The sequence below is a fragment of the Aspergillus bombycis genome (genome assembly GCF_001792695.1).
Source record: "Aspergillus bombycis strain NRRL26010 chromosome Unknown contig00094, whole genome shotgun sequence".
NCBI lineage: Eukaryota > Fungi > Ascomycota > Eurotiomycetes > Eurotiales > Aspergillaceae > Aspergillus > Aspergillus bombycis.
In genome coordinates, this window is record NW_019170096.1 from 116,155 (window position 1) to 143,089 (window position 26,935).

Below are 26,935 nucleotides of genomic sequence, written 5' to 3' on the forward strand. Positions count from 1 at the left end.
TTATGGCATCATTACCCCCTCCTCCACCTCCAGGATGGGGTGCATCGGCTCCCCCGTCGATGCCTCTGGCTCCACCGCCGCCGGGATATCAGCCGCCAGCTGATCCGACCGTCGCAAAATTCGCTCAGAAGAAGAACGAATGGCTCCGGTCGCAACGAAACCGATTCGGAGAGAAGAGAAAGGGTGGATTTGTTGAAACACAGAAGGCGGACATGCCCCCAGAGCACCTGCGAAAGATCGTGCGAGATATCGGCGATGTATCGCAGAAGAAGTTCAGCAACGAAAAGCGTAGCTATCTCGGCGCGCTCAAGTTCATGCCCCATGCGGTCTTGAAGCTGTTGGAAAACATGCCTATGCCTTGGGAGTCTTCTAGGGAAGTAAAGGTGCTATACCACGTTAACGGCTGTCTCACGCTGGTAAATGAGACTCCTAGAGTTATCGAACCTGTCTTCCACGCCCAGTGGGCCACTATGTGGGTGTGTATGCGCAGAGAAAAGAGTGATCGTAGGCACTTCAAGAGAATGCGCTTTCCTCCCTTCGATGACGAAGAACCGCCACTGTCTTGGTCGGAGAATATCGAGGACGTCGAGCCGTTAGAGCCCATCCAAATGGAACTCGACGAGAATGAAGATTCCCCGGTCTACGAGTGGTTTTACGATCATCGACCTCTCCTTGATACCCCCCACGTCAATGGTCCTAGTTATAAGAAGTGGAACCTATCACTGCCGCAGATGGCGACTCTATATCGTCTAAGTCATCAACTCCTCAGTGACACGGTAGACGAGAACTACTTCCACATGTTCGATTTGAATAGCTTCTTTACAGCAAAGGCTCTGAATGTTGCCATCCCCGGTGGTCCGCGTTTTGAACCGTTATACAAGGACATTGACCCCAATGATGAAGACTTCAGTGAATTTAACGCCATCGATCGTATCATTTTCCGTGCTCCAATTCGCACAGAATACCGTGTCGCATATCCTTTCCTGTACAATACTCTCCCCAGAAGCGTGAAAGTTTCTTGGTTCTCCCATCCGCAAGTTGTTTATGTTCGGACCGACGACCCCAACCTTCCCGCCTTTTACTTCGACCCTGTAATTAATCCAATCTCCTCTCGCTCCGTCGCGCCCAAGAACATCACTGTTAGCCACGAAGATGAAATCTTCGGACCAGGAAATAACGAAGACGAGTTCGAGCTTCCTGGAGAAGTCGAGCCTTTCTTCGCAGATGAGGAGCTTTACACCCCGGAGACCGCATCCGCCATCGCGCTCTGGTGGGCTCCTCACCCATTCAACAAGCGCTCTGGAAAGATGGTTCGTGCACAGGATGTGCCATTGGTGAAGCAATGGTACCTCGAGCATTGCCCACAGGGTCAACCCGTCAAAGTTCGCGTGTCTTACCAGAAGCTTCTGAAAACGTTTGTGCTCAACGAGCTTCATAAGAAGAAGCCCAAGGCCCAAAACAAGCAGAATTTGATGAGGACCCTGAAATCGACCAAATTCTTCCAGCAGACAACGATCGACTGGGTTGAGGCTGGCTTGCAAGTCTGCCGCCAAGGCTTCAACATGCTTAACTTGTTGATTCATCGCAAGAACTTGACATACCTGCATTTGGACTACAACTTCAACTTGAAGCCGGTTAAGACCCTGACCACAAAGGAGCGGAAGAAGTCTCGTTTCGGAAATGCTTTCCATTTAATGAGAGAAATTTTGCGTCTTACCAAACTAATTGTTGATGCGCAAGTCCAGTATCGTCTGGGCAACATCGACGCTTTCCAATTGGCTGATGGTATTCTCTATGCTTTCAACCATGTAGGACAGCTGACCGGTATGTACCGTTACAAGTACAAGCTGATGCATCAGATTCGTTCTTGTAAGGATCTGAAACACTTGATCTACTACCGATTCAACTCTGGCCCGGTGGGTAAAGGCCCTGGATGCGGTTTTTGGGCACCGGCCTGGCGCGTTTGGTTGTTCTTCATGCGTGGTATCATCCCTCTTCTTGAGAGATGGCTTGGGAACTTGCTGTCTCGTCAGTTCGAGGGTCGCCACAGCAAGGGAGTTGCCAAGACAGTTACGAAGCAGCGTGTGGAATCTCATTTCGATCTCGAACTTCGTGCTTCCGTCATGGCCGACTTGATGGACATGATGCCTGAGGGTATCAAGCAGAACAAGATCAACACAGTCCTTCAACATCTCTCGGAGGCTTGGAGATGCTGGAAGAGTAACATTCCTTGGAAGGTTCCTGGATTGCCTGCTCCTATCGAAAATATCATCCTTCGGTATGTCAAGAGCAAGGCCGACTGGTGGATTTCCGTCGCGCATTACAACCGTGAACGAATTCGCCGTGGTGCTACTGTGGACAAGACTGTTGCCAAGAAGAATCTTGGCCGACTCACTCGGTTGTGGCTCAAGGCGGAACAGGAGAGGCAGCATAACTACCTGAAGGATGGTCCTTACGTGTCCTCTGAAGAGGCTGTCGCTATCTACACCACCATGGTACATTGGCTCGAGTCCCGCAAGTTCTCTCCAATCCCATTCCCTAGCGTCTCCTACAAGCATGATACCAAGATTTTGATCCTTGCTCTGGAACGTTTACGTGAAGCATATTCCGTCAAAGGTAGACTCAATCAGAGCCAGCGTGAAGAGCTTGCTCTTATTGAACAGGCCTACGACTCCCCTGGAACGACACTGGCTCGAATCAAGCGATTCCTTTTGACCCAGCGAGCGTTCAAGGAAGTCGGCATCGACATGAACGATAATTACAGTCATATCAACCCCGTGTACGATGTGGAGCCTATTGAGAAGATCACCGATGCTTACCTGGATCAATATCTCTGGTATCAGGCAGACCAACGCCACCTCTTCCCCTCTTGGATCAAGCCTTCCGATTCCGAAGTTCCTCCGCTGTTGACATACAAGTGGGCACAAGGCATCAACAACTTGTCCAATGTTTGGGAGACTGCCGATGGCGAGACAAATGTAATGATTGAGACGGAATTGTCGAAGGTTTACGAGAAGATCGATCTTACTCTATTGAACCGACTGCTGCGTCTGATCATGGACCACAACTTGGCTGACTACATCACCTCCAAGAATAACGTGCAGCTCAGCTACAAGGACATGAACCACACCAACAGCTACGGTTTGATTCGGGGTCTGCAGTTCTCTGGCTTCGTCTTCCAGTTCTATGGTTTGATGATTGATCTGCTGCTTCTTGGACTTCAGCGTGCTAGTGAAATGGCGGGTCCACCTCAGAGCCCTAATGACTTCCTGCAATTTAGGGATCGTGCCACCGAGACCAGACATCCTATTCGTCTGTATACCCGCTATGTCGACAGGATTTGGGTGTTCTTCAGATTCTCTGCAGACGAGTCCAGGGATCTTATTCAGCGCTTCTTGACGGAAAATCCAGACCCCAACTTCGAAAACGTTATCGGTTACAAGAACAAGAAGTGCTGGCCGCGTGATTGCCGAATGCGTTTGATGCGGCACGATGTCAACCTGGGTCGCGCTGTGTTCTGGGATTTGAAGAACCGCCTGCCAAGATCAATCACGACGATCGAATGGGACGATACCTTTTCTAGCGTCTACAGCAAGGACAACCCCAACCTTTTGTTCTCCATGTCCGGTTTTGAGGTTCGCATCCTCCCGAAGATCCGCAATCAGAACGAAGAGTTCTCGGTGAAAGATAGCGTTTGGTCTTTGGTCGACAACACGACCAAGGAACGCACGGCTCACGCCTTCCTTCAGGTAACCGAGGAGGACATCCAGAAATTCAACAACAGAATCCGTCAAATCCTCATGTCTTCCGGTTCCACGACCTTCACTAAGATCGCTAACAAGTGGAACACGGCCTTGATTGCTCTCTTCACCTACTATCGTGAAGCCGCTGTATCGACTGTCAGCCTTTTGGACACGATTGTCAAGTGTGAGACCAAGATCCAGACCCGTGTCAAGATTGGCCTGAACTCCAAGATGCCGTCCCGTTTCCCTCCGGCTGTTTTCTACACCCCGAAGGAACTGGGAGGTCTGGGTATGATCTCTGGATCTCACATCCTTATCCCTGCTAGTGACAAGCGGTGGTCGCAGCAAACCGATACCGGCATTACTCACTTCCGTGCCGGTATGTCACATGACGAGGAAACATTGATCCCCAACATCTTCCGGTACATCATTCCTTGGGAAGCCGAGTTCATTGACTCTCAGAGAGTATGGATGGAGTATTCTCAGAAGCGACAAGAGGCCCAACAGCAGAACCGCCGTTTGACGCTTGAGGACCTGGAGGACAGCTGGGATCGTGGTCTGCCTCGTATCAACACCCTGTTCCAGAAGGATCGCAGTACTCTCAGCTTCGATAAGGGATTCCGTCTTCGGGCAGAATTTAAGCAGTACCAGCTTATGAAGAGTAATCCATTCTGGTGGACAAGCCAGCGTCACGATGGTAAACTCTGGAACTTGAACGCCTACCGTACTGACGTCATTCAAGCTTTGGGTGGTGTAGAGACAATCTTAGAACACACTCTGTTCAAGGCCACTGCTTTCCCATCGTGGGAGGGTCTCTTCTGGGAGAGAGCCTCAGGCTTCGAAGAATCGATGAAGTTTAAGAAGCTTACCAATGCTCAAAGATCTGGTTTGAATCAAATTCCGAACCGTCGCTTCACTCTCTGGTGGTCGCCGACGATCAATCGTGCCAACGTCTACGTCGGTTTCCAGGTCCAGTTGGACCTTACTGGTATCTTCTTACACGGAAAGATCCCTACACTCAAGATTTCTTTGATCCAGATCTTCCGTGCTCACTTGTGGCAGAAGATTCACGAGTCCGTGGTCATGGACTTGTGTCAAGTCTTCGACCAAGAACTGGAGCAACTGGGTATTGAGGCTGTTCAGAAGGAGACTATCCATCCACGTAAGTCGTACAAGATGAACAGTTCATGTGCGGACATTTTGCTTTTCGCTACGAACAAGTGGAACGTTACCCGGCCTTCTCTGCTGTTTGATACCAAGGACGTGTACGAACCCACCACGACGAACAAGTTCTGGCTGGATGTGCAACTGAGATACGGTGACTATGATTCTCATGACATCGAGAGATACGTTCGTGCGAAGTACCTGGATTACACAACTGACAGCATGAGCATCTATCCTTCCGCTACTGGTTTGATGATCGGAATTGATCTCGCGTACAACCTCTACTCTGCATATGGTCAATACTTCCCCGGTCTCAAGACTCTGATCCAGCAAGCTATGGCTAAGGTCATGAAGGCCAACCCTGCCTTGTATGTGCTGAGGGAGCGTATCAGGAAGGGTCTGCAGCTGTATGCTTCTGAGAGCAACCAGGAGTTCCTTAACTCTCAAAACTACTCGGAGCTTTTCAGTCCTCAAATCCAGTTATTCATTGATGATACCAATGTTTACCGTGTCACCATTCATAAGACCTTTGAAGGCAATCTTACAACCAAGCCTATCAACGGTGCCATTTTCATCTTCAACCCCAGAACTGGACAGCTGTTCTTGAAGATTATCCACACCAGCGTTTGGGCGGGGCAGAAGCGTCTGGGTCAATTGGCCAAGTGGAAGACCGCGGAAGAAGTGGCGGCTCTCATTCGATCCTTGCCCGTTGAAGAACAGCCGAAACAGCTTATTGTCACTCGGAAGGGTCTGTTGGACCCACTTGAGGTCCACCTTCTTGACTTCCCTAACATTTCGATCCGTGCTTCTGAACTCCAGCTGCCATTCCAGGCCGCTATGAAGGTGGAGAAGCTGGCCGATATGATTCTTCGGGCGACGGAGCCTCAGATGGTTCTGTTCAACCTCTACGATGAATGGCTGAAGTCCATCTCGCCTTATACTGCCTTCTCCCGACTCATTCTTATCTTGCGTGCCCTGCACGTCAACATTGACAAGGCTAAGATTATTCTGAGACCCGACAAGACTGTCATCACCCAGGAGCACCACATCTGGCCCTCGTTGTCTGATGAGGATTGGATCAAGGTCGAAGTGCAGTTGCGTGACTTGATTCTTAATGACTATGGAAAGAAGAACAATGTCAACGTTCAGAGCTTGACAAGCAGCGAAGTTAGGGATATCATTCTGGGTATGGAGATCAGTGCACCTTCGTTGCAGCGACAGCAGGCAGCCGAGATCGAGAAGCAGCAGGAAGAACAGAAGCAGCTTACAGCCGTCACAACGAAGACCCAGAATGTCCGTGGTGAAGAGATCATCGTGACCACTACATCACAGTACGAGCAGCAGTCGTTCGCATCCAAGACCGAATGGCGCACCCGAGCCATTGCGACATCGAACTTGCGGACCAGGTCGAACAACATCTACATCTCTTCGGATGAGGTTCGTGATGAGGGTTATACTTACATTATGCCTAAGAACATTCTCAAGCGATTCATTACCATCGCAGATCTTCGGGTGCAAGTTGCCGGCTATCTCTATGGTAGCTCACCGCCTGATAACGATCAAGTGAAGGAGGTTCGCACGATCGTTATGATCCCGCAGGTCGGAAATACACGGGAAGTCCAGCTGCCGCACCAGTTGCCCCAGCATGACTATCTGAGTAACCTTGAGCCCCTGGGAGTGATTCATACCATCTCGGGCAACGAGCCGCCGTACATGACAGCAATGGATGTTACTCAACACGCCCGACTGATGAATGAGCACTCCAGCTGGGATAAGAAAACGGTGACGATGACCGTTTCATTCACCCCGGGATCCGTGTCACTGGCAGCCTGGGGCCTCACGCCGCAAGGATACAAGTGGGGTGCCGAGAACAAGGACACGACGTCTGACCAACCGCAGGGTTTCTCGACCAGCATGGGGGAGAAGTGCCAGCTGTTACTCAGTGACAAGATTCGCGGTTACTTCCTGGTTCCCGAGGATAATGTGTGGAACTATAGTTTCATGGGCAGCTCCTTCGGCAGTGTCGAGAAACGGCCAGTGTACGTGAAGATCGACACGCCCCTGAGGTTTTATGATGATCAACACCGGCCACTGCACTTCCAAAACTTTGCAGAGCTGGAGGACATTTGGGTTGATCGATCTGATAACTTTGCATGATCTGCAAATGTGAAAGGCGTTGGAAACGTTATGTATGATTGAACCTTTTTTTTTCCCCGTTTCTTATTATTTTTTATGTGGCTGTTTTCTCCATAGCTTTTAACTTTCTGGTCTTGTTTTCATGATGGCGATTCTCTTTGATCCTTTTGCCTTTTTTTATCATTAATTTATGTATACTCTACGAAAAGGGACAATAAAAAGCGAGGGATGCATTTGGTTTGACTAGGCAATCATGCAACAGTACGGAGACAGCATTGGGGAGGGGGTTTCATTTGCATGTATAGTAAAAGGACTATTCCTCTTGTCAGAGCAGTTTCAGCGGTTATTAATGTATTGATCAGCTGGGGCACAAAAAAAAGATACAATTGAGATTCTAGAGTGGATCAGACCCTGTTCTCCGTTTTCGTGTAGTGCTGATATGAGGGGAGAGACGAGTGGGTATCTTTCAAGAGAGGGGTACATTAGTTGGAATGAAAAGAAAGGAACCCCCAATCAGAAATCCATCAAGGAGAGGACATAATAAGAGAGGGTAATAATGAAAGGGGAAGAAAAAGAAAAAAAAAGAAAAAAAAGAAAAGAGAAACAAATCAGAAAGAAGAGGAAAAGAGAAGGATGATTGTAATCAAACATTTTTCCTTGAACAATGAAAAGGAAGAAGTTTAGGGCATTGGAAGTATGGAGCTGTTTGTGGTTAGTGTCTTGTGACACTCTCTCCCTCCAATGGCTTGCGGTGGCTTCAAGCCTCACTTGGGAAGAAAAAGAGAGACTACTTTCTACCTTCCAAGGAACAGAGAGATCCTGTAGTTTGAGAGGAGAACAACAAACATTGTCCACATTCACGTACCTATTACACCCGCAATGTATCTCAACAATATCGCGCTCCAGGTTGTGATTTGAGTATTTGTTTTGTTCATCTTTGGTATTCTCTATCTCTCTCTATCTTCTTTGTTTTTGTTTTTATTTTATATATTATTTATAATTATTTATTTTTGTATTTGATATTTCTTCTCTCGTGCTTTCTTCTTTATTCTGACCCTGTTATCCTTCACGGCTGTGCTCCGTACGCCACCTTAATTATTGTTTTCCGGCTGTATCCGGAACGCCCTAAAGGGAAATAGAAAAAGCGAAAAACAAGAAAGCAAAAAGGGAAAAAAATGAAAATAAAATAAAAACATAAAAAATAAAAAATAAAAATTTAAGAAATAAAAAAAGAATTCTCCATAATTTGGAAATGTTCCTTCTGACCCATTCTGGGGACAACAGCTTCACTAATATATTTTTTTATTCATTGTTTTCTCTTTTCTTTTTCTTTTTTTTTTCTCTTCCAAATTATTCTTTCGTGTAGGGCAAGCGCAGGCCGTGCCATGGAATTTTTGAAGATCGTCTTCTTTCATGGTCTCACCATTGCAACCAATCAATTCATAGGGTCGGAAGCAAAGTCAAATTACACTCCGGAAAATCACTCGGGCCATGCTAACTTAAAGCTGCGAGATTATACTAGATAACCTCGACGATTGATCCACCTTGGGTCTCGAGTCATATATCGTACCGCGTATCAGTCGACGCTAGGCCAAGGATGGAGCGTTTCTTACGTATGGTTTAAGCCCCTACTTGCCGTTTAAGAAAATGATGATAGGAACTTAAACTAAACTAGTGATGGGACGGCGCTGAACAACCCGTTCTTTCGCCACACGGTCTCGGGCGCTAGCTAGGCTATTATTTCCGACCGTTTTACAGCCAGCGACTGCCTCTGGGGGTAGGTGATCGCGAAAATTAAGGTTGGATAAAGCTCCTTTCATCGTGGTTTGAAGTTGAACAGCCACTTGTCAGGGCACCGGCATCCATCTGCCATTGCTATCGGTCCCGGCCGAAGAATTAAGGAGACACAGATTTAAAAACAACAAAAAAGAAAACGAACGGGCCTAGCCTAGGATTCAACCAAACGTGGGGGGGGGGGGGGAAGGGAAGGAACCGTTTACCATCACTTACGCCTTTTTTGCGTGATCTCTATCTTTGAGCGTGAACAGAAACAGAAAAAGGAAACGAGGTCCAAAAAAAAAAGAAAAAGGAAAAATAAAAATGATCAAATTCCTAGGAAACAACTATTGGGAAAAGACTCTTCATCCCTGTTCTTCCAAGCAAGTTGGTATGGTACTCTGTATGTACCGTCAAACAACTCCGGGTTCCCACTCCAGTTCGAGGCTATGGAGAGAGTATTTAGGGCCAGGGTCGTTCTCCAGCGACTCGACTTGAGAAGGCTTGGTTGGATTTCCCTGGAGCCTACAGTGGACGGTCCACCAAACAGCACACTAGCACGGTCCGCTAGCCATCCTTCCCTCGTGGATGTCTCGCTGGGACTGCTCACGCTCGTCCATTAGCGTATCACTGAGTGGAGATGATGCGACGACGTACGACAGCCCTGGTCCTGAATCCTGACAGGGGGGCGAGGAGAGGGAGGTCGAAGAGGATCGATTTCCTGAGCTAGTTGCAGCACACTGACAGGGCTTCTGACGGCCGGTTTGTTTCCCTTTGACCCGATACCTGCTTCCATCCACTTGACCACTTCCGTATACTCCTACGAATCCTATACTCCAAGTTAACCTTAACTCATTCTTAGGATCTGCTACATACGTAAGAACTGGTCGTGGGAGCTCCCCGCTTGCGTTGATCATAGTCTTGTGTGTATGGGATCCCAAGAGCGCGGGTTCTCTAACCGCCCAGTGTGAGACTCTTTGTTAGCTTAGTGTTTCATCCCGGCCATTCCTGGGTGCCCTATCTTTCTTTCTCCACGACTCGGTCATGCCTTGGCACTCTGCTAGACGGCTCGGTGAGTCGCAGCCGGTGATCTAGCAACTCGCCATGTTGGCGGACTCGATGGCCGTTGTCCCTTCTGGGTCTGCTCTGCAGGCTAAGCTTGACTGGAACGCAGGTCCGTCAAATGAGTGACGTGAAGTGATTTGATTTTTTGAGGGGATTTTATTTTCTCACTTGGATTATTTCGGCTTGGATCGATTTCATGTATTATTTATTATTTATTATTTTTATTTTTTTATTAGTTCCCATAATTTCTAATATTTTTGATTTTGATTTTTGGGTAAGCTGGAGATTTGTATTTTATTTTTACCCTTTTTACCCACCTGCATCTTGCTCCTTCTGGCCGTATACTTCGGCTGTCTCGCTCAAATCCGAAATACTACCTACCTTGGTTTTTTCCTTTTTTCCTCTCCCATTTGTTGTTATCTTCCAGAACGTTTCCTCTACCGTCCACTATTGATAGTACTGTTATATATCCTACACCCTATCATCTTGAAATCCGGGCGCACACGTAGCCCGGGGGAACGAATCCAGATTTGTTGTGACAGTCGTTATCCCACAATTCCTTTTCCTGACGGTTCTGCATTATCAAGCAACGGGGGCCCACGGGTGACAAGCCGTTTGGGAGAATTCTAGTTGCTGATCATCTTTCATTGAAAAAGTACCTAAAATCCTTTACTACTCAGATCTGGCAAAGTCGATTTTCCCGTTTCCTGGACATCCTGCAGCAGTTGAAGAACGGTAGCCTTTTGGAAGCGGTCTAGCTCGAGCAACCGTCGCATCCCCTGGTGAGCGCAATCTAATCCATCCCCTTTACTCAGCGTCGGTACAAGGCGACCGTCCAGGTCGTCTTCATCTCTCCCCTCCTCTAAATGAATCTGACAATCCCCTGATATCTCCGAGCTACTGCCATTCCCCTCTTCCTCCCTGTCGTGACCTTGAACCGACCCCATTGCCCAATTCTAGGCCCCCGTGTGTGTGTGTATGTGTCTCTGACTCTGGAACAGCTTCGGGCCTTTTAACTTGGCTAGTAATTAGCAAAAGCATGAGGCTTGGGTACTTTTGATCAAGGTCGTTTGTATAGTGTATGGGGAGAGGGTGTGCTTTGTTTTTGTTTTGGTCCCACGCCTCAAGAATCAGCCCACGGCTTCCCATTCAAATATCGGTCCCAGTCTCATTGTCACTCTTTCGGCGAAGTGTCATCTATCCGCGTTGACACCTCCACATCTCGTTTAGACGTACTCCCTTCTTTTTTTTTTTTTCTTTTATAAACGTGATCAGGTAGCCTGCCAGGGCTTTTATGCTCTAGCAGCGCTGATGTATGTCTGCGACGCTGGCGGATCCATATCGAGACTATGCCATTGATTACGCTCAACATGCCAGCTGCAAGCCCGAGGAACATACAAGCACGCTTGTTTACCACACGCATCAGCCACAACTGCAACATCCAAAGCCGCCAGAGTCTCCTTTCCAGCAAGGAAGTTCGCGCAGCACGGCATTTGAGCACCATCATGCAAACGCGACCGTTCTCCCAACTGCGAATCACCAACCGACAGTCCATGGACTCTCCCAACAGGTCGTTCTCACACCGGCCCAAATGCTTTCACGGCAGCTTCCGGTACATTATACACCGACTAGCTTCGAAATCCCGTCAATACAGCGGAGTAAAAAGCGGCACCATTCCGAAACTGAGGCAGAGGGCGATGACGCAAATCATGGGATCAGGCCACAGTTATCGATCCTCCCATCGGAATCATCTGCTGAACCGACGCACCACTCACCCGAGATGCTCTTCTCGGTTCACGGGGACGCTGGGCAACACCATCAGATGCAAGGCCATGACCTTGGATCGCAGGATTCGGTGGCCCTCCCACAACATCACCACCACCATCGTCTCCCCCCACACGCGTCGTTACGCGACTCCCAGCGTCATAGTATGAATATGGAATCATCTCCGTTCCCCTCTGGCCCGCCAAGTGTTGTGGGCCAGCCTGGGATGCCCGATCCAGCACCCAGGCCACGGGGGCCCAAGCTCAAGTTTACGCCGGAAGAGGACGCTTTGCTGGTAGAACTGAAGGAGAACAAAAACTTAACATGGAAACAAATCGCCGATTTTTTCCCGGGTCGAACAAGTGGTACATTGCAAGTCCGGTACTGCACCAAGTTAAAGGCTAAGGATGTGGCATGGAGCGATGAAATGGTGCGCATTTCCAATCCGTAACAGTATGACACCGGTAGATAGGACATACTAACTTTGTGTGGACAGGTCCAACGGCTACAGCGTGCGATGCAGGAGTACGAGAACGACCGCTGGCGTATCATTGCGGGGAAAGTTGGCAATGGCTTCACGCCAGCAGCTTGTCGAGAGAGGGCTTCTCAGCTCGAGAACCCTCCATGATAGTTACGAGTGGATGTGTTTCCCATTAGCGCCGGCGTACGCTCACCCAATATCTGCTTTGTTACGTCTTATTCATTACCCTTTTTTCATTTCTTGGTAGGTTGTAATGGGGAATTTGGATGGCCACGGTTTAGCTCTATACCAGACAACTCGGTGTAAGGTAGAGGATAATGTATGTATCATATCCATTTAGCGATGCCCAACGTGAATAGTAATTTCATTTGTTTTGTCCAAGTTGCCGCCCGGTGCTTCCTTCCGGGTACCAATGGGTCAAATGCCATTGAGTTCCATCTGCGTGAGAGAAAGCACGAAGTAGTCTCTGGTGATAAACATCAAATGATGGAGATGCAAGAACCCTAAGCCCTATCAGGCGTCGAATCGGGCAATTAGTGCACAAGTGGTCAGTCCGGGTCGCCGTAGCAGCTCCGCAACCAATCAACCCGCACTGCTGACTATTCGCCCGACCACGGGCCGAAGCGGCTTCAAACTCACCTCAAACCTCCAAACTCCCTCTGCTCCAAACGTCCTCACCTCCCTCCTCCGCCGTTATAGCCCCAATTCACTAGGACAATGTTCCTCCAACGCACAGCCTTCGCCCTCGCGCGGCGCACTCCCATCAGGGCCGTCGCTGCCCGCCCTTTCTCCTCCTCCGTCATCCGCTGTACGTGAGCCCAATGTCAAATTCAAGACCGCTTCTTGAGAGCCTTCGTCGCAGTCACCACCCTTCCTGTGACCCCATTGGGCCCTGGAAATGGGATTTTCCCACCGTCAAGGCAGTCTTATCGACGCACTAGCTAACATTGAGTCTTTGTTTGCAGCCAACAAGGCGAAGTACGGTGTTGAGAAGGATGGCAAGATCCTTCTTTCGAAGGTTGGTTGCCGGACCTGTTGTCATACGATTGGCAAATGCCCGTCTATAACCGTTTTCCCAATCCGTGTGCTCTTGTAGTTGCGGATTATGTCATTGGAGTAAACCTCCATTGCAGGCCTATCTTCTTCTCTTCGACATCTTGATTCACCACCCACTACGCTTTGGCAAACAATGCTGACCGGCTCTTTTCCACAACAGAGATCAAGACCGAGGAGGACCTCGTCCCCCCCGGTGCTAAGTCCGGTACCGTTCCCTCCGACCTCGAGCACGCCACTGGTCTCGAGCGTCTTGAACTCGTCGGAAAGATGCAAGGCATTGACATCTTCGACATGAGGCCCCTCGATGCCTCCCGGAAGGGTACGCTCCCTTTTAATCCTACGAATTTTTCGGTGGTTTACACGCGTGTGCATCCAAATGGGACCACTGCGATGATACCAACACAGACGAACCGTGAACTGACACGCAATGTCTTACAGGAACTCTCGAGAACCCCATCATCGTCAACGGTGCTGGTGACGAGCAGTATGCTGGTTGCACCGGTTTCCCCGCTGACTCCCACACCGTCAACTGGCTGACCGTAAGTCTTTGTATTGCCATTGAGTGGTATGCTCGGTATCTGCGCACGGAACGCTAATTGAATCAATTCAGGTCTCTCGTGACCGCCCCATCGAGCGCTGCGGCGAGTGCGGCAACGTTGTCAAGCTCAACTACGTCGGACCCTTGGAGGACGCCCATGACCGTAAGTCGCCTATACTTGTTGAAGCTCTCTCCCCTGCTCACTCAATCCTTCCAGACGATCACGGCCACGGCCACGGCCACCCCACTCCTGAGGAGCCCAAGACTTTCGCCGACTACGTCAAGCCTGAGTACTGGTACCGGTAAATATTTGACACAATAATAGCGCAATCATCTTTTCGCCTCGTGGGGAAAAGAATGGAGGATTTATGAAAAAGAGAGAAGGGGGTGGCTGTATCAATCCGGCATTTGTCTCTTGTAGAATAGTTGAGTTGAAAGAAGTGATTGGTGTCTAATTGATTATTGGCTTTTTTTCGCTCTTTTTTGTCTACATTTTCTAACAGGGCTAGCTCGAAACTCTGCCCATGGTTATCTGCGAGCGAGACAAAGAGTATGAATGACATGACTCGAGATCGGGTGGCATGATGCGGTAAGCCCGGGAAATTTACGTATCTCGATCACTATCACGTGGCAATTCTTCCTTCCGGACCAATGTCTATGGCTGTATTTTCCGCTTACCCATATAGTATACCCGGAACTGGCAATACCGTTTTTACTTGTCTCACATGTATGATTACACTAATATTGCTAATATCAAGAATTGAGATTAAGGGTGTGCGAGATAGCCAACGGAAGTAGAGTAAATGTCACAAATACAGTACATAGTTTATATTGGGGCTGATAGACGCCCAAAATGGAGATTGATTGGGAAGATAAATGATTGTGTAGTTTCAAGGGGTAATGAATGGCATTGTGCCCAGACTGTTGCTTTTGGTGAGATTAATTGAAGATGACGGTTTGGTCTTTCGTTGTTCCCTGCTGGCTCAAGACGACGTTTATATAAAGCAGAGGGACCGTGTATGTGTATACACCTTTTTTTAAGACATGAGTCGAAAGTAAGCGGTTGATTGTAGGTGTTCCGGATAATCTTAGACAGTTATCGGCCCAACATGCGCAGCTCGACATACCGTAATGGCGGGTACACGAGGCCAGCCCAGGTGAATCCAACGTAGTTACCCATCTATCCGCGATTAGATGTGTTCTTGTTAAGGTGGTGGGAAGAGCAATGCATCACTTACATCTGCACCATATTCACCCACTAATCTGGAGAGAGGGCCAATATACCAGACTTGCGCCATGCACAGGATTGCGCCGACCCAACCGACTACGAAGGCGACAAATGCGGCTATGCCCACAGGGAGCTTTGAGGGGTCATTCCACACATTCCAGTTATACCCAGTACGAAATCGGAAGATGAACCGCTCTTCGAGAATGATGGCGAACCATATTGCGACCCAGTAGCCCATGAGAGCGAGGAAATTGGTGAAAATGTCGGAAAGGTTGCTACGACCGACTAATGCGCAGACGGTGTAGATTATAACACCGATGGTGTTCCATATAGCTCTCGGTACCTTCTCAGCGTACCGTCCAAGGACCTGGAAGTCGACACCGGCAGAATAGGTCGGTGGGATGGTATTTGCGATAAGCCCTAGCGCAACAACCACTGAGCAGAACTTGCCGAACCCATGAAGAGGTCCGAATCCTTCGACGATAAGTGCACCTGCACCCCTAGAGTATGCTGCGCCGTACTCTGGATGACTTGAAATACCAGATGCAAGTCCTATACCGACAAGAAACGCCATAGTGAATGATACCATAAGGCCTACCAATGAAAGAGAGAAGAGTGTCACTCGGGAGGTTCTCTCAGGGTAATAGACGAAGAAGTCGGCCGCCAGCGGAGCATAGGTGATCGCAGCACTGAGACAGATAGAGAAAAACGACAACCTAATGACATAAAGTTGTATTAGCCATTGCCACAGCAATATAGCAAAAGTCATGGAGGCGTACCGATTCCCAGCAAGTGTGCGAGGATCTCCAGATGAAGGCGTGGATAGATCAAACTTCGATGAAGACACAGCGTATAGTATAGAGACTACGATAATCTGGGGAAAGAACGCGAAGCTTGATGCAGTCAGTGCCCGACTAAACTTATCAAGGGTATTCACACGCACCGTTCGTAGTAATGGAAGACCTGATAGCCGAACGTGGCTATCACCCAACAACTGACTGCAATGATCACGATGCCTGCCATTGGATCAGCACCTGTACTTGAAGTTCTCAACACCATGATAACCTACCGACAGCTACCGACATGTTCCCATTTGGTGACACGGCAGACAAGATCTGCCCGCACACTACGCAATCAATTAAGGAGTACCCAAGCATTTGGATTAGATTCAGGATGACGACAATCTTGCTCGGCCACCACCCCATCGTATAGCGTCCGAATGCCTGAATCATGTTAGCATACAGCAAAATAGTCGGCTTAGCCTGTGAAAAGCCCACCATAGTCCGGACGCCGGAGACTGGCCCCCATGTAGCCATCCATGAGGCAACTAATGCGCCAACGAGAGCACCCAGAACCGCACAGAGTGCCGAATCCAGGAAGCTCAAGCCATATACAACGGGCCCCAGCATTCCTAGGGTAATGTTGTTGGCTGCCAAATTGATTGAGACCCAGAGCAAGAACGCTTGAAGGTACGAGACCCAAGTCAACTTTTTCATCCGTTCATGTTGCTGCACCCTTTCAATACCACGGGCTTCCAGGTTGTATTCAATCAGTTGGTTTTCAAACCTCTTAACATATGCGGCAATGCGTGGCGATAAGAAAGGGCCGTCCACCGCATCGCGACCCTCTCCATCATACTCTACAGTATGGGGCGGGTGATCAGTGAGGGGAGTCTTTGACGGTTCTTTTTCGGATTTTACCCCTAGGGTAGACAAGGGACGCTCCGAGGACATGCTGTTACTATCCAGTCAGTATCAACACATGTAGAGAGTCAGGGTTAAAAAAGCGCGCATGAGTCCTTTCGCTGGAATTATCCAGATCAAGTTCAACCGTATATTCTCAGAACGACAACTGCCACCACATCATCTGCACCCACGTTTAAGGACAACAAGCCAAGAAACACGCGAGTCATGACCGGGCATATTGCAGCAGATTTGTGTATGACAGCGTTGCCGAACACCGGTCTTCATGCAGGCGTATTACCTAGATACCTTGATCGACAGACAAAACCACGCTACTTGTCTTCATGATAGCCATCCCTTGCATAGAGATCCTGCGATAAGACGGGAGAGTTGTACTCGTAACAATTGCTTTTTGTTTTCCCCACCGGCTTGGGTGAATCCGTTTGCAACTACGACTTGGAAGACTCGGAAAGTTAGCCAGTCGAACTCTCAATTGTATTAGACGGAAATCTTTTCCTCGAAAAGGTGTAGTGGAGTTCACCTGGGAAGTATATAAAGGATCCTGTTGCGATATGGAGAAAGCTGGTCAGCGTTATGAAAGCTTCGCGAACAAGATGACTCGAGTAAAGAAGTGGCAAAGGGGATGTCACTTTTTTTATTTTCAGAGGAAAGATTCCCACTTTCTTGCCGCGGGGAAGTCATTTAGTCGGTTATCCGCTCCGATAGCGGATTCCGCCAATGATAAAGCTACACCCGTTGTTGACGTACCTTTGAATCATGGAGAATTCAACATACATCCAATGACATAGGTACGGAACTTATGGAGCTGGGCGCATCAACGGGTTTCACTTGCTATCGCAGAGATCGATCGCCGACTACATATGGGTTAGGCAGAATATCTACAGTCGATATTGGTAGAAGCACTGATAGGTCGGTCTATTTGCTGGCTGCTTCTTCAAGGCCTGGATATGACGCAGGTTCATCGCATTGGTTTAGAGGACTATCATGGACTGCGAATCAAGAGCTGTAAACGACAAGGGGGTATTCCAAATGTAAACGAAGAGAAGAGTAGAACAAAGCGAAAGGACAGGAAGGCCAACTCCAAGCACTTCGCCAAGCATTGTGCAAATTGTTGTCAAATAGAAAACAAGAAAGAACATGCATTGCTGTTGCGCGAATCCAGTTCCCCGGCAACATGAACGAACGTTTTAGATATCCCATGCACTGATAATCATGTCTTCGTCAAATTCCGTCGAGCGTCTAGAGGTCCTTAAAGTGCTCTTTCGCATACTGTTCACATGCCTATATCCATGTCAAAAATTGGACTCGGTTTAGAATCTCTGGAGCTCACCTTGGCCGGTTTTCCAACTTTTTGTCCGATGACTTTCCATTTGCTCGCCTCATATTCCTTGATTGCCTCGCGGAGCGCTATGGACTGCATGGTGTCAGACGCTGTATGGTAATAGAGACCTCCCTCGAAGTGCTATAATTTACCTCGTCTTCATCAAATTCGGCATAGTGCATATCCTAATTAAGAATATTAGCCGCTGGACAATGGCACAATCCAGAAAAATGGCAAACACGCTACCTTATACCAGTGCTTTTTAACACTCCCCTCAGTTCGATTCGGAAATGTCTATGAGTTTCAATCAGTAGCACATCCGTGGCCGTGGATGGGATCCGACAGCGGCCTACCTTAGCAATCTCACTCCAGCTGCGACCAGCATCGCGCATTGTCTTTAGCCGCTGCTCTTCCTCCGCAGTCCACGGAGTGTTGGTCCTTCCCTTTTTCTTGGGGGGAGCTTCTGGCGCCCCTGGCCCAGGTTCAAGTGTGGCTTCGGCCGCAGCGGTTGTAGTCCCAGATGCTGTCATGGTTGTCGCAGTGCTTACCTGGGGCGAAGCACGGCGCTTTTTGGGGTTGGGGGGAGAAAGCTGAGATTGGGGCATAGGAATGCCCTCGAATGAAGGCACTCTGTGAAATGGATTGACCTGCTGCGGAGCTAGCAGGTGAGATGGCGCGTTGGTCGATGGAGACGCCTTGACTCGTTTGGAGGTTGGAGGGGTTCTAGATGAGTGTCAGGGAAGAAAAAGCAGGATTTGAGATGGTGAATTGCGTTAAGGAACAGTGAACTGGGCCTCAGATGAAACAGTAATGATACAAGTATATCAATCGAACGAGGAATAATCGTCAACGAACGGATAAACTCAAGACCATTCAACTCTGCAAGTCACATGTGATGGACCGAAGAACGGAAAAAGTAAAAAAAAAAAAAAAAAAAAAAGGCACATGACACGAGGAATATATATACGGATGAAGAGGGCAAGGGCAGCTAGGTAGGTAAAGGTTGTTGTTGCGCCGCACTACCGAAGCCTCTTTTTCCCTGGGAAGGGAAGGACGAAAAGGAACACTTACGACATGGTGGACGATGCGCAGTATTCCCAATCACGCTGCGTCGATTCATCTGTAAATACACATGCTTAAGAGATTAGCAATCCGCTACTCCAGAGTAGATTGGCCTGTCCAGTCCAGGGAAAGCAGCTTTTGGTTACACCGAAAAAACAATGACGATGACACGGGCGCATCCCACGGTGTGGCAGTAGTGCTGCAGGATGTCAAGCACGTACGGCACGCACAGGAATGTGAAAGTGGTTGGGGGAGATTACGTGCATATGAATGCTCGGTGAGGTTGATGCTTGTACAATATAGCTGTGGGAGTTAATCGGGAAGAAAATGATATGATATCAAACTCAACAGCGGGAACCCGATATGCAGGAAGTTGAGAGAGAAGGAAATCGGGGAAGTAGAATGGCAACGAAGAAAAACCAATAATAATATATAAACAGGCTTAGGCACAATCATCCGAAGACTTTTCTAGCATAGGAAGAGCTGGAGGTGGAGGAGTAACAGTATGGGAATACAAAGGCTGGAAATAGTATGATAGAGGAGGAGTACTGGACGAGCGACGGTAAGATGATCCGGTCAGAAGAAAAGAGCGGAGAAGATCAATAGGCAGCATACGTACTGGTCAAAGTTCATGGCTGAGGGACTCTTTTTCCTCAAGGGTTCGGATCAAATCCAATAGAAGGAAACAAAGAGGTGAAGTTACATGGAATAGAGAAATAAATGATACACAAGTGAGAAAGAGAAAAGGTGAAGAGTGAGCTGAGAAGAAAATACTTTACTTGTACAGTAAAGTTCCTGTACAGTAACAGCTGAGGGGAAATCAAATTAATTCTGTACTAGAGAAAAGCATCCAATCCCGACGTCTCCGAGCTTTACTTGCTTTTTATAATAAATCATAATAATTATTCATTTATTTTTTCTAACCTTTAACCCCAGTCGTTAGTCCATTCTGCAGGTAATCCCCAATAATAACATACCTCACAAAAAAAAAGGCATTATAAAGAATCCTTCTATTGAGGTCCTATCCTAACGGCTTCCTTCAAACCAAGGTTACCGAGAACGGCGTATACACTACAAGCTTCAGTCTGTCAGATTCCTGTAGTATCAAATATACTGTAAACCTCCGGTGATTGTGCTATGGTCGAGACTTCATGACTTAGCGCAAATTACCAGCCACCAAAGCCCTCTATGTCAAACCCTATGTCAAGGCGAGTATCCAGGTGACAAGCCAGCGTTGTTGGACACCCAACGGGGTAATCTACAGGTATCAGTCTAGACAAAACCGTGTCAGTCCATAGAGCTCCATTCCATCACTGGCCTTTCTTTCTGGGCTAACCTGACAACGCTGCAGTTGTCCAGTTGGGGCCAAGCAGTCTGACATCGCCTGTCATGAGGGGCTTTCTATCCAGTGTGCTCTGACCACCACCGACTACTACTAGGGCGACATTAATCCGTCTTACTTGGCAGGCAAAAAAAAAAAGCAAATGGGTATGCTCATGGATAAGAATCAGGTTTGTTTGTTTTTGAGTTTCCATCCTTTTTCGATCCTCGTACTCGAAATTAACTATGGGAAGTGGGGTAACGCTCAACCATAAATCAGTTAAGTATAGTTAATTGGTACCTGTGTGTCAACATGACATCTGCACCGTTAGATCGGTTCATAATGCAAGGTTCTATTGTGTTTATCAATAATTTTATTCTTATTATCATTCTGAGTCCGCTTGTAAGAAATATTATATAAATAGGAGGTATCCGTTGTTGTGTACATATAGTCATTATCGGGTTTGTGCATATATCATCTATATAAAGAGAGTACGGCAGAAGGGGCGCGTGATCGTTTTGGCATCAACTTGACTCGACCGATATCATTCCGTAGCTACTTTTGTAAACTGCTCACGGGAGGAATGGATTCTACGTATTGAGGATGCCTTCCAAATCCTCGAGTCTAATAACCCCTTCTATATACCTGTCCCTACGATCTCGAATTAGTGGATATCGTAGTGCTTTATCATATACAACATGCGATCAGAGGACTTCTTGACGTCATCACTGATAAGGACTGCTCACGTGATGTACACGCGGCCCCGGATTCGGGGTGGACCCCAATGAGCTCAGCTCCCGTGCCTTCTGTGCTCTGGAGACTGAGATACATGACACATCTGAAGGACAGAATCTCTCCGTGTCCTCTACGTGTTGACCGCCCCTTCTCCTGCCCTCTGCTCCCTCCTAGCACGGCTTCCCTTTTGCCACGTTGTCACTTTATTGGATTTTGGTAGAGGTAGCACATTCCAACCTGCGTTTACGAAGCAGCAATTGTGCAACACCACGCGAAGCTTTCGAGTACTGTCCTGATAGCTTCGAGAAGGACGGGCGATCCCGAGGCAGTAGGTCTCTAAGTAGCAATCGGACTGTCTTGATGGCTATTGCTTGGATGGTGTCGTAATTCCTGAACATTGAACCCCTACTTACAAGCCATATACTTGAGACACCCTGCGTTGGCTGATTTGGATATCACAATACAATGGACCCAAAGTGGAACGTTTTTCGCATATTGGGCGATCTCGCCCATATCTCTTCAAAATGCATCTTGCTGTGGGCCATCCATCGCAACAAGAGCGCGGAAGGTCTGTACGCTGTCCCAGTTATCGATAGACATTATACTCACCTACTGCTTTTCATTACAGGTGTTTCGCTTCTTACCCAGGTGCTATATCTGGTAGTCTTTCTCAGTCGTTATCTCGAACTGTTCATAGGGAGAGGATGGGGGACCTTTTATCTCGTGTTTTTCAAGCTCTTTTACATCTTTTCTTCGGCATATATCATCTTTTTGATGATGAAGGTATACCCCCGGACACGGGAAAGGGAGCGGGCATGGAAGCTGGCCTTAGGCTCTGCTGCGGCGTCTTTAGTGTTAGCACCGATCTTGATGCTAATATTCAGGCATCCTTTGCCCCAGAGATGGTTCACGGAGGTGAGTTAGCCTAGGGATACATCATTTGTTGTGGACTAGACTAACGAGGTGGGGCCTGCGCTATATAACTATATAGATTTGGTGGACATTCTCGATTGTTCTGGAGTCCGTTTGCGTGCTCCCCCAATTACTGCTCCTACGCCAGACCACTGTCCCTACTGTCATCGACTCCTATTATCTCCTCACATTAGGCTCCTACCGGGCATTCTACATTCTGAACTGGCTGTATCGGGGATTTGCTTCACATTACTGGGACCCCATTTCAGATATTTTTGGCATCGTCCAGACCGCGTTCTACATTGACTTCGCTTGGGTCTACTATACGCGACAGCGTGTAAAACTCCGCAACGGTGGCGTTGTAGACTCTGAGGATTTCCGGAACAGCTGGCTGGTTAACAAAGTGTTCAGTTTCAGGCAGCGACGGAGTGTCGATGAAGAGCAGCACCTCCACGATGAAGGAGCAGAAGCTGGACATGGGGCTGAGGGCGAACGACCGAGAAACAACCGCTGGGGCGCTCGAGGGATATCCATCTCAGCAGATGACACATTGAACGAGAGTCCCCACGCCAAACCCAGCAGCGCAAGTGACGGCCGGCTGGAGGGATTCCTGGAGGACGAAGAGGACGGTTGGGAAGAGCACGCGAACCAGCAAACACAGCACAAGCATTCTCCTGATGCGACAGACGATCAGAAGTGATCTACTGATTGATGATGGGGGGAGGGGTTTTGCTTATAGAAGGCTTTTGTTGCGGGTTTGACATGTGCGTTAGGATTTCTGGGTTTATTTTGGGGGCTTGTGTCATCATGATTCCTACTCTTACAATCAAGTGAAACGACATTGAATTTTTGAATTAGTAGCGATCGACTAACATTCGGTGTGAAACTGAAATTGGAATGATGGATGCTATTTTTGGAATGAAATCAGCCCTGTCAGGGCCTTAGGGACCCTGATTTGATATAATTTTCAATGATAATCTGCATGGTCCGGGAGGGGCGGAGTTGAAGAGAGAGCTAAATAATTGGAGAGTTTTGAAGACTAAAATTAAAAACAAATAGTAATGGCAAATAAGAACATCACCTAAAGCAAGTCTATCTGTCCATGAAAAAAAGCATTAATGAAAAGCGAACGTGGAGCCGTTGTTTCAAGAATTGCTCTGAGCCATGCTGCGCCATTTCATAGCCACGGACCCCATGACAAGGCCGTTGAGATTACATCCATGTTCGGTAAACAAAGGGAGGGGGCCAAGTTGAAGTTAGAAGGGTAAAACTGCCTGATCAGCGTTCGGAAGTCGGCTTTTGGGGGTGGGAAATAGGTTCGCGAATCCCTGCTCCATACGATGGTTTAGTAAGGAAGTATCGAGGGCGGCCAGCGTGCAAGCTGCAAACTGGTACCCTATCCTCCGTACTATGGGCTGATGCTGATTTGAAATTCTTTTTAATTAGCCCTTCCCCTTCCAGTTTTAGCCCCAATCCTGTGACATCACGTGCCGGCCCCTTCCCGCCATGGAGATGCATCATTGCAATGTCCTTCGTCTGGATGGGTGGTGGTGAGGGGTCGACTAGAAAATTACACGACTATCAGCCTCAGTATGCTGTGCTTGGGGGCCGGGGGAGGGAAGGAGGGGGAGAAAATGCTGTGTTCTTCATGATCATGGCGAGAAAAATTCCCCGTGATGGATCTGTTTAAGCGCTTGTGCCATCCCGACTCCCGAGATCCACTGCTGACGGTCTGGAAATGAGGCTCAAAGCCAATCTCTCATCTCATCTGGCGCCTAACCATTTGATATCGTCGGAGACACGTGGCGCTGGTTGGATCATTTGGATGCACACCACCGGCAGGATTCTTGAGGATTACTACCTTATGTCTGAGAGTCTGGACAACTAATGAAGTAACTTTGCTAGACACATTTCCTGAAAGAGTTGAAATGTCATCGTGGTGGTCAGAGCAATATCCCCAGTCCTGTCAATCCCGCTAACTTTGACTAGTTCGTTCCTCATCCACCGGGGATTTGCAGCCGCAGCAACGAAGCAGCGCTTAATGACCCGCTTTGGTTCTTCCGGAGCAGCCCATCCATAAGCTTTGTCCGTTCTGTTGATGGAACTGGACCCTATGGGGATATTCGGGTCTTAGTCGATGGAGCAAATGTTTTCTATGTGTCTTGTGCCTCCCCATTTCATAGACTCACTCGTTCCGGACTTTTTCTAGGTAAGGAATCCTAGTTGATGACCCTATTATTATTGGGGCTACACACTAGTAGCTTATCTATCAACTTCTCCGGCCCTTTAGGCCTCCCCACTCGTGTAGTGACTAGAAGTTATAGAAGGGCGTTCGCTTGCCTTGTGTCCAGGAAATTTGTTTTTGATTATTTTTTATTTTTTTTTATTTTCATTTTTTGTTTCTAAAATTTATTTTGATTTGATATCTTTTTTTTTTTTTAAAATTTTTTCTTTTGTTCCTTCCAAATGACCCTCCCTTTCAATTGAACCTGGCAAAGTCTGTTTATTATTACTAGCATTTTCTTGTGAGATCCAGCGCTAATTTCCCCCCGACCGTCCTTCTAATTCTAGGATACGGCGGGCCGCTAAGCACCGATCCCATTCCTTTGCCATGATGTCCAACCCATGGTTTCCACCCCTGGAGATCCAGAGCACTGGGACTATGATCGCAGGTGCTGCCTTGCCATCGAACAGCCATGTGGGCCTTTGAAATGCAAAGTCTGCGCCCCCGAAAGTTTGGGGGCTGGAATTCTTCTCCCCATGTTATGTCAAAGGATGAGCCATGGCTTTTTCTAAGACGCCAATGTTTTCTATCGGGATAAGTTGGCGCTTAAATGCGGGCTCATCGTCAAGTTTACACCTCTGGTTAAGAGCGACTTAGTGCGGCACAGCGTGGTGGGCGGTATCTACACATCTCTTAGAGCTCTCTAGACCTGTTGACAGGGAAGAAAAAGTGTTCAAGAATTCTAGCCTGCCTCGCAAGGCAGCCCCCCTCCTCTCGTTGTGCTGTACCAAGGATATGAACCTACATAACATTCCCGTTATCACTTTGTTTCTTCTATCTATTTAATGCAGCAGTCTCTCCTCAGCCGTGGTTTCAGTGTTGCGAAGGACGTTAACTTTCATTGGCTTTCCCCAAAGGCACTACTGCTTATATACTACCACCTCTGGCCCCAATAAATACGTTGATTTTCATTCTTTGCCGCTGTGGTTGTTGCTTCCTCTGTCGTTGTTTCATCAAACGTTTGATCCTCCCGCCACTACATACTGTTGGTCCTCCTATCGGCTTGCTCCATGTTCCCTCGGACTCCAGGCGACTACACCGGGCCAACGCCGTATGGACCAGGTGGTCCTCACCCCGAAGAAGGAATGGATAACTTCTATGAGACGTATCAAGCTCCATGGCCTGGAGTAGAAGCTGTACGTGCGAACGTGATGCCCACGCAGAGACGTCATATGCTGACAAGCTCCGGTGTTCCACAGTCACCCTATGGAGGCGTCAACCACCCTTACAATACCACGGCAGCCTTTCCGTCCAATGCCATTTTAACACCAATTAGTCTTCCTGACAGTTCTTTTGCTCATGCCCGACCTAGCTCGGTTCTCAGTCATCATTCACAAGAATATGCATACTGCATGGCTGAATCTGTCCCCTCACATGGACTGGGAATCACCGCGCCCTTTCCAAGTGATTTCCCGCGAACTGTAACTGCTGGTCTAGGCCCTGTTCCCGACCCAGATTATGTCTTCAGTGGAGCCGCCCTGTCACCTCCACCACCTCCTGTTAAGCGGACCCGGCGAAGTCCTAAACCAACGGCGGCAGCTCGTGAAGGACCAGTCACCATACTGCCTCATCCGGAAGGTCTCCAGCGATTAGAGCAGGAACGCCGGCGGGAGCAAGTCGACCCTCAGTCACACCAACGACCTCGGGCCCCCGGCCGAGGGCGACGAGACCCACAAGCCGAAGAAGAGGATGCATTTGTTGAACAATTGCGGGAACAGAACCTGGCATGGAAGCACATCCGGGAGATGTTTCGGGAGAAGTTCAACAAGGACGCATCGGAGGCCCGCCTACAGATGCGGATGCTGCGCAGGCGCAAAGACCGCTCGGCTCGGTGGGAAGAGAGCGATGTGAGTACGTACATCGCAACCCCCTCCTCATTTATGCCAAGTGCTAATGACCAGGTCGTTTAGATTCGGCTACTCATAAGGGCTAGAGATTATTGGGAGAGGGAAAAGTATAATTTAATAGCACAAAAGGTGAGGTCTCATACGCAGAGAGTGAGTAGTATTGGTAACCTGCCTGCTAACATCAAGGCATTAGATGCACGAGCTAGGGGCGAAGAAACCTTACACAGCACAACAATGCGAAGCACAACTACGGTATCTAGATTCTCGTCGTGAGGGTGACACCTCATTGACACGAATAGCGGATGCGCGAAGACGAGGTACGATGAAATCCCCTCGAGGGATTGTCCGCGTGACGACCGCCTAGTCTTTCTCCACGTCCTCTTTTACCTATTCTTTCGTTCTTTCTCTCTACGATGGCCCTTTTTCTTAGATCCTATTCATCCCTGACCTGCGTGGGTTTACTAGCAAGCACGGAGTTTTGATAACGAGATTATTGCATGACCAGCTAGCGTTGTTTGATGCCTTCTGTTTCTTTCCTTTATTATTATTATTACTATTATTTTCCCCTTCAAACCCTTGACCTGTTAGTTCCGACATCTTGTCTCAGATACTGGAGATATACCCTGACTGAACCACCAAATGAAAAGTGTCACTATTCCAAAAATCTCAAGGAAGCTAAAAAGCAAAGCTCCCCCAGTAATCTGAGAAACGTAATCAAAGAACGGTCCCACCATGATAAAGAGAAGCCAACCGCTCCAGAAGCCAGGATTTCAAATTTCTTTTTTTTTTTTTTTTTTTT

At 48.2% G+C, this 26,935-nt stretch overlaps 7 protein-coding genes across 7 annotated transcripts; 5 read left to right on the forward strand and 2 right to left on the reverse strand.

The window, feature by feature from the left end:
- Window positions 1–2: 2 nt before the first annotated feature.
- Window positions 3–7,064, forward strand: prp8 (U4/U6-U5 snRNP complex subunit PRP8; the record flags this gene model as incomplete). Its single annotated transcript, XM_022536490.1, has 1 exon — window positions 3–7,064. One exon carries the CDS (start codon window positions 3–5, stop codon window positions 7,062–7,064), a length of 7,062 nt encoding a protein of 2,353 aa, XP_022385906.1.
- A 4,135-nt stretch (window positions 7,065–11,199) lies between these two features.
- ABOM_009363 (SANT/Myb-like DNA-binding domain-containing protein) lies at window positions 11,200–12,276 on the forward strand (the record flags this gene model as incomplete). Its single annotated transcript, XM_022536491.1, has 2 exons — window positions 11,200–12,078; window positions 12,145–12,276. The coding sequence occupies 2 exons, from the start codon at window positions 11,200–11,202 to the stop codon at window positions 12,274–12,276; spliced, it is 1,011 nt and encodes a 336-aa protein (XP_022385927.1).
- Window positions 12,277–12,846: 570 nt separating this feature from the next.
- cox5b (cytochrome c oxidase subunit IV) lies at window positions 12,847–14,029 on the forward strand (the record flags this gene model as incomplete). The annotated part of the gene is made up of 5 exons (XM_022536492.1): window positions 12,847–12,937; window positions 13,095–13,147; window positions 13,348–13,504; window positions 13,624–13,724; window positions 13,796–14,029. 5 exons carry the CDS (start codon window positions 12,847–12,849, stop codon window positions 14,027–14,029), a joined length of 636 nt encoding a protein of 211 aa, XP_022385902.1.
- Window positions 14,030–14,819: 790 nt separating this feature from the next.
- ABOM_009365 (purine-cytosine permease family protein) lies at window positions 14,820–16,684 on the reverse strand (the record flags this gene model as incomplete). The annotated part of the gene is made up of 6 exons (XM_022536493.1): window positions 14,820–14,903; window positions 14,962–15,667; window positions 15,731–15,844; window positions 15,895–15,967; window positions 16,021–16,174; window positions 16,229–16,684. 6 exons carry the CDS (start codon window positions 16,682–16,684, stop codon window positions 14,820–14,822), a joined length of 1,587 nt encoding a protein of 528 aa, XP_022385895.1.
- A 1,209-nt stretch (window positions 16,685–17,893) lies between these two features.
- Window positions 17,894–18,505, reverse strand: ABOM_009366 (SANT/Myb-like DNA-binding domain-containing protein; the record flags this gene model as incomplete). Its single annotated transcript, XM_022536494.1, has 5 exons — window positions 17,894–17,935; window positions 17,985–18,068; window positions 18,128–18,160; window positions 18,222–18,269; window positions 18,329–18,505. 5 exons carry the CDS (start codon window positions 18,503–18,505, stop codon window positions 17,894–17,896), a joined length of 384 nt encoding a protein of 127 aa, XP_022385904.1.
- A 3,053-nt stretch (window positions 18,506–21,558) lies between these two features.
- ABOM_009367 (ER lumen protein-retaining receptor) lies at window positions 21,559–22,705 on the forward strand (the record flags this gene model as incomplete). The annotated part of the gene is made up of 3 exons (XM_022536495.1): window positions 21,559–21,661; window positions 21,722–22,008; window positions 22,085–22,705. 3 exons carry the CDS (start codon window positions 21,559–21,561, stop codon window positions 22,703–22,705), a joined length of 1,011 nt encoding a protein of 336 aa, XP_022385903.1.
- Window positions 22,706–25,299: 2,594 nt separating this feature from the next.
- ABOM_009368 (uncharacterized protein) lies at window positions 25,300–26,500 on the forward strand (the record flags this gene model as incomplete). The annotated part of the gene is made up of 3 exons (XM_022536496.1): window positions 25,300–26,136; window positions 26,200–26,265; window positions 26,330–26,500. 3 exons carry the CDS (start codon window positions 25,300–25,302, stop codon window positions 26,498–26,500), a joined length of 1,074 nt encoding a protein of 357 aa, XP_022385901.1.
- Between the last annotated feature and the right edge of the window lie 435 nt (window positions 26,501–26,935).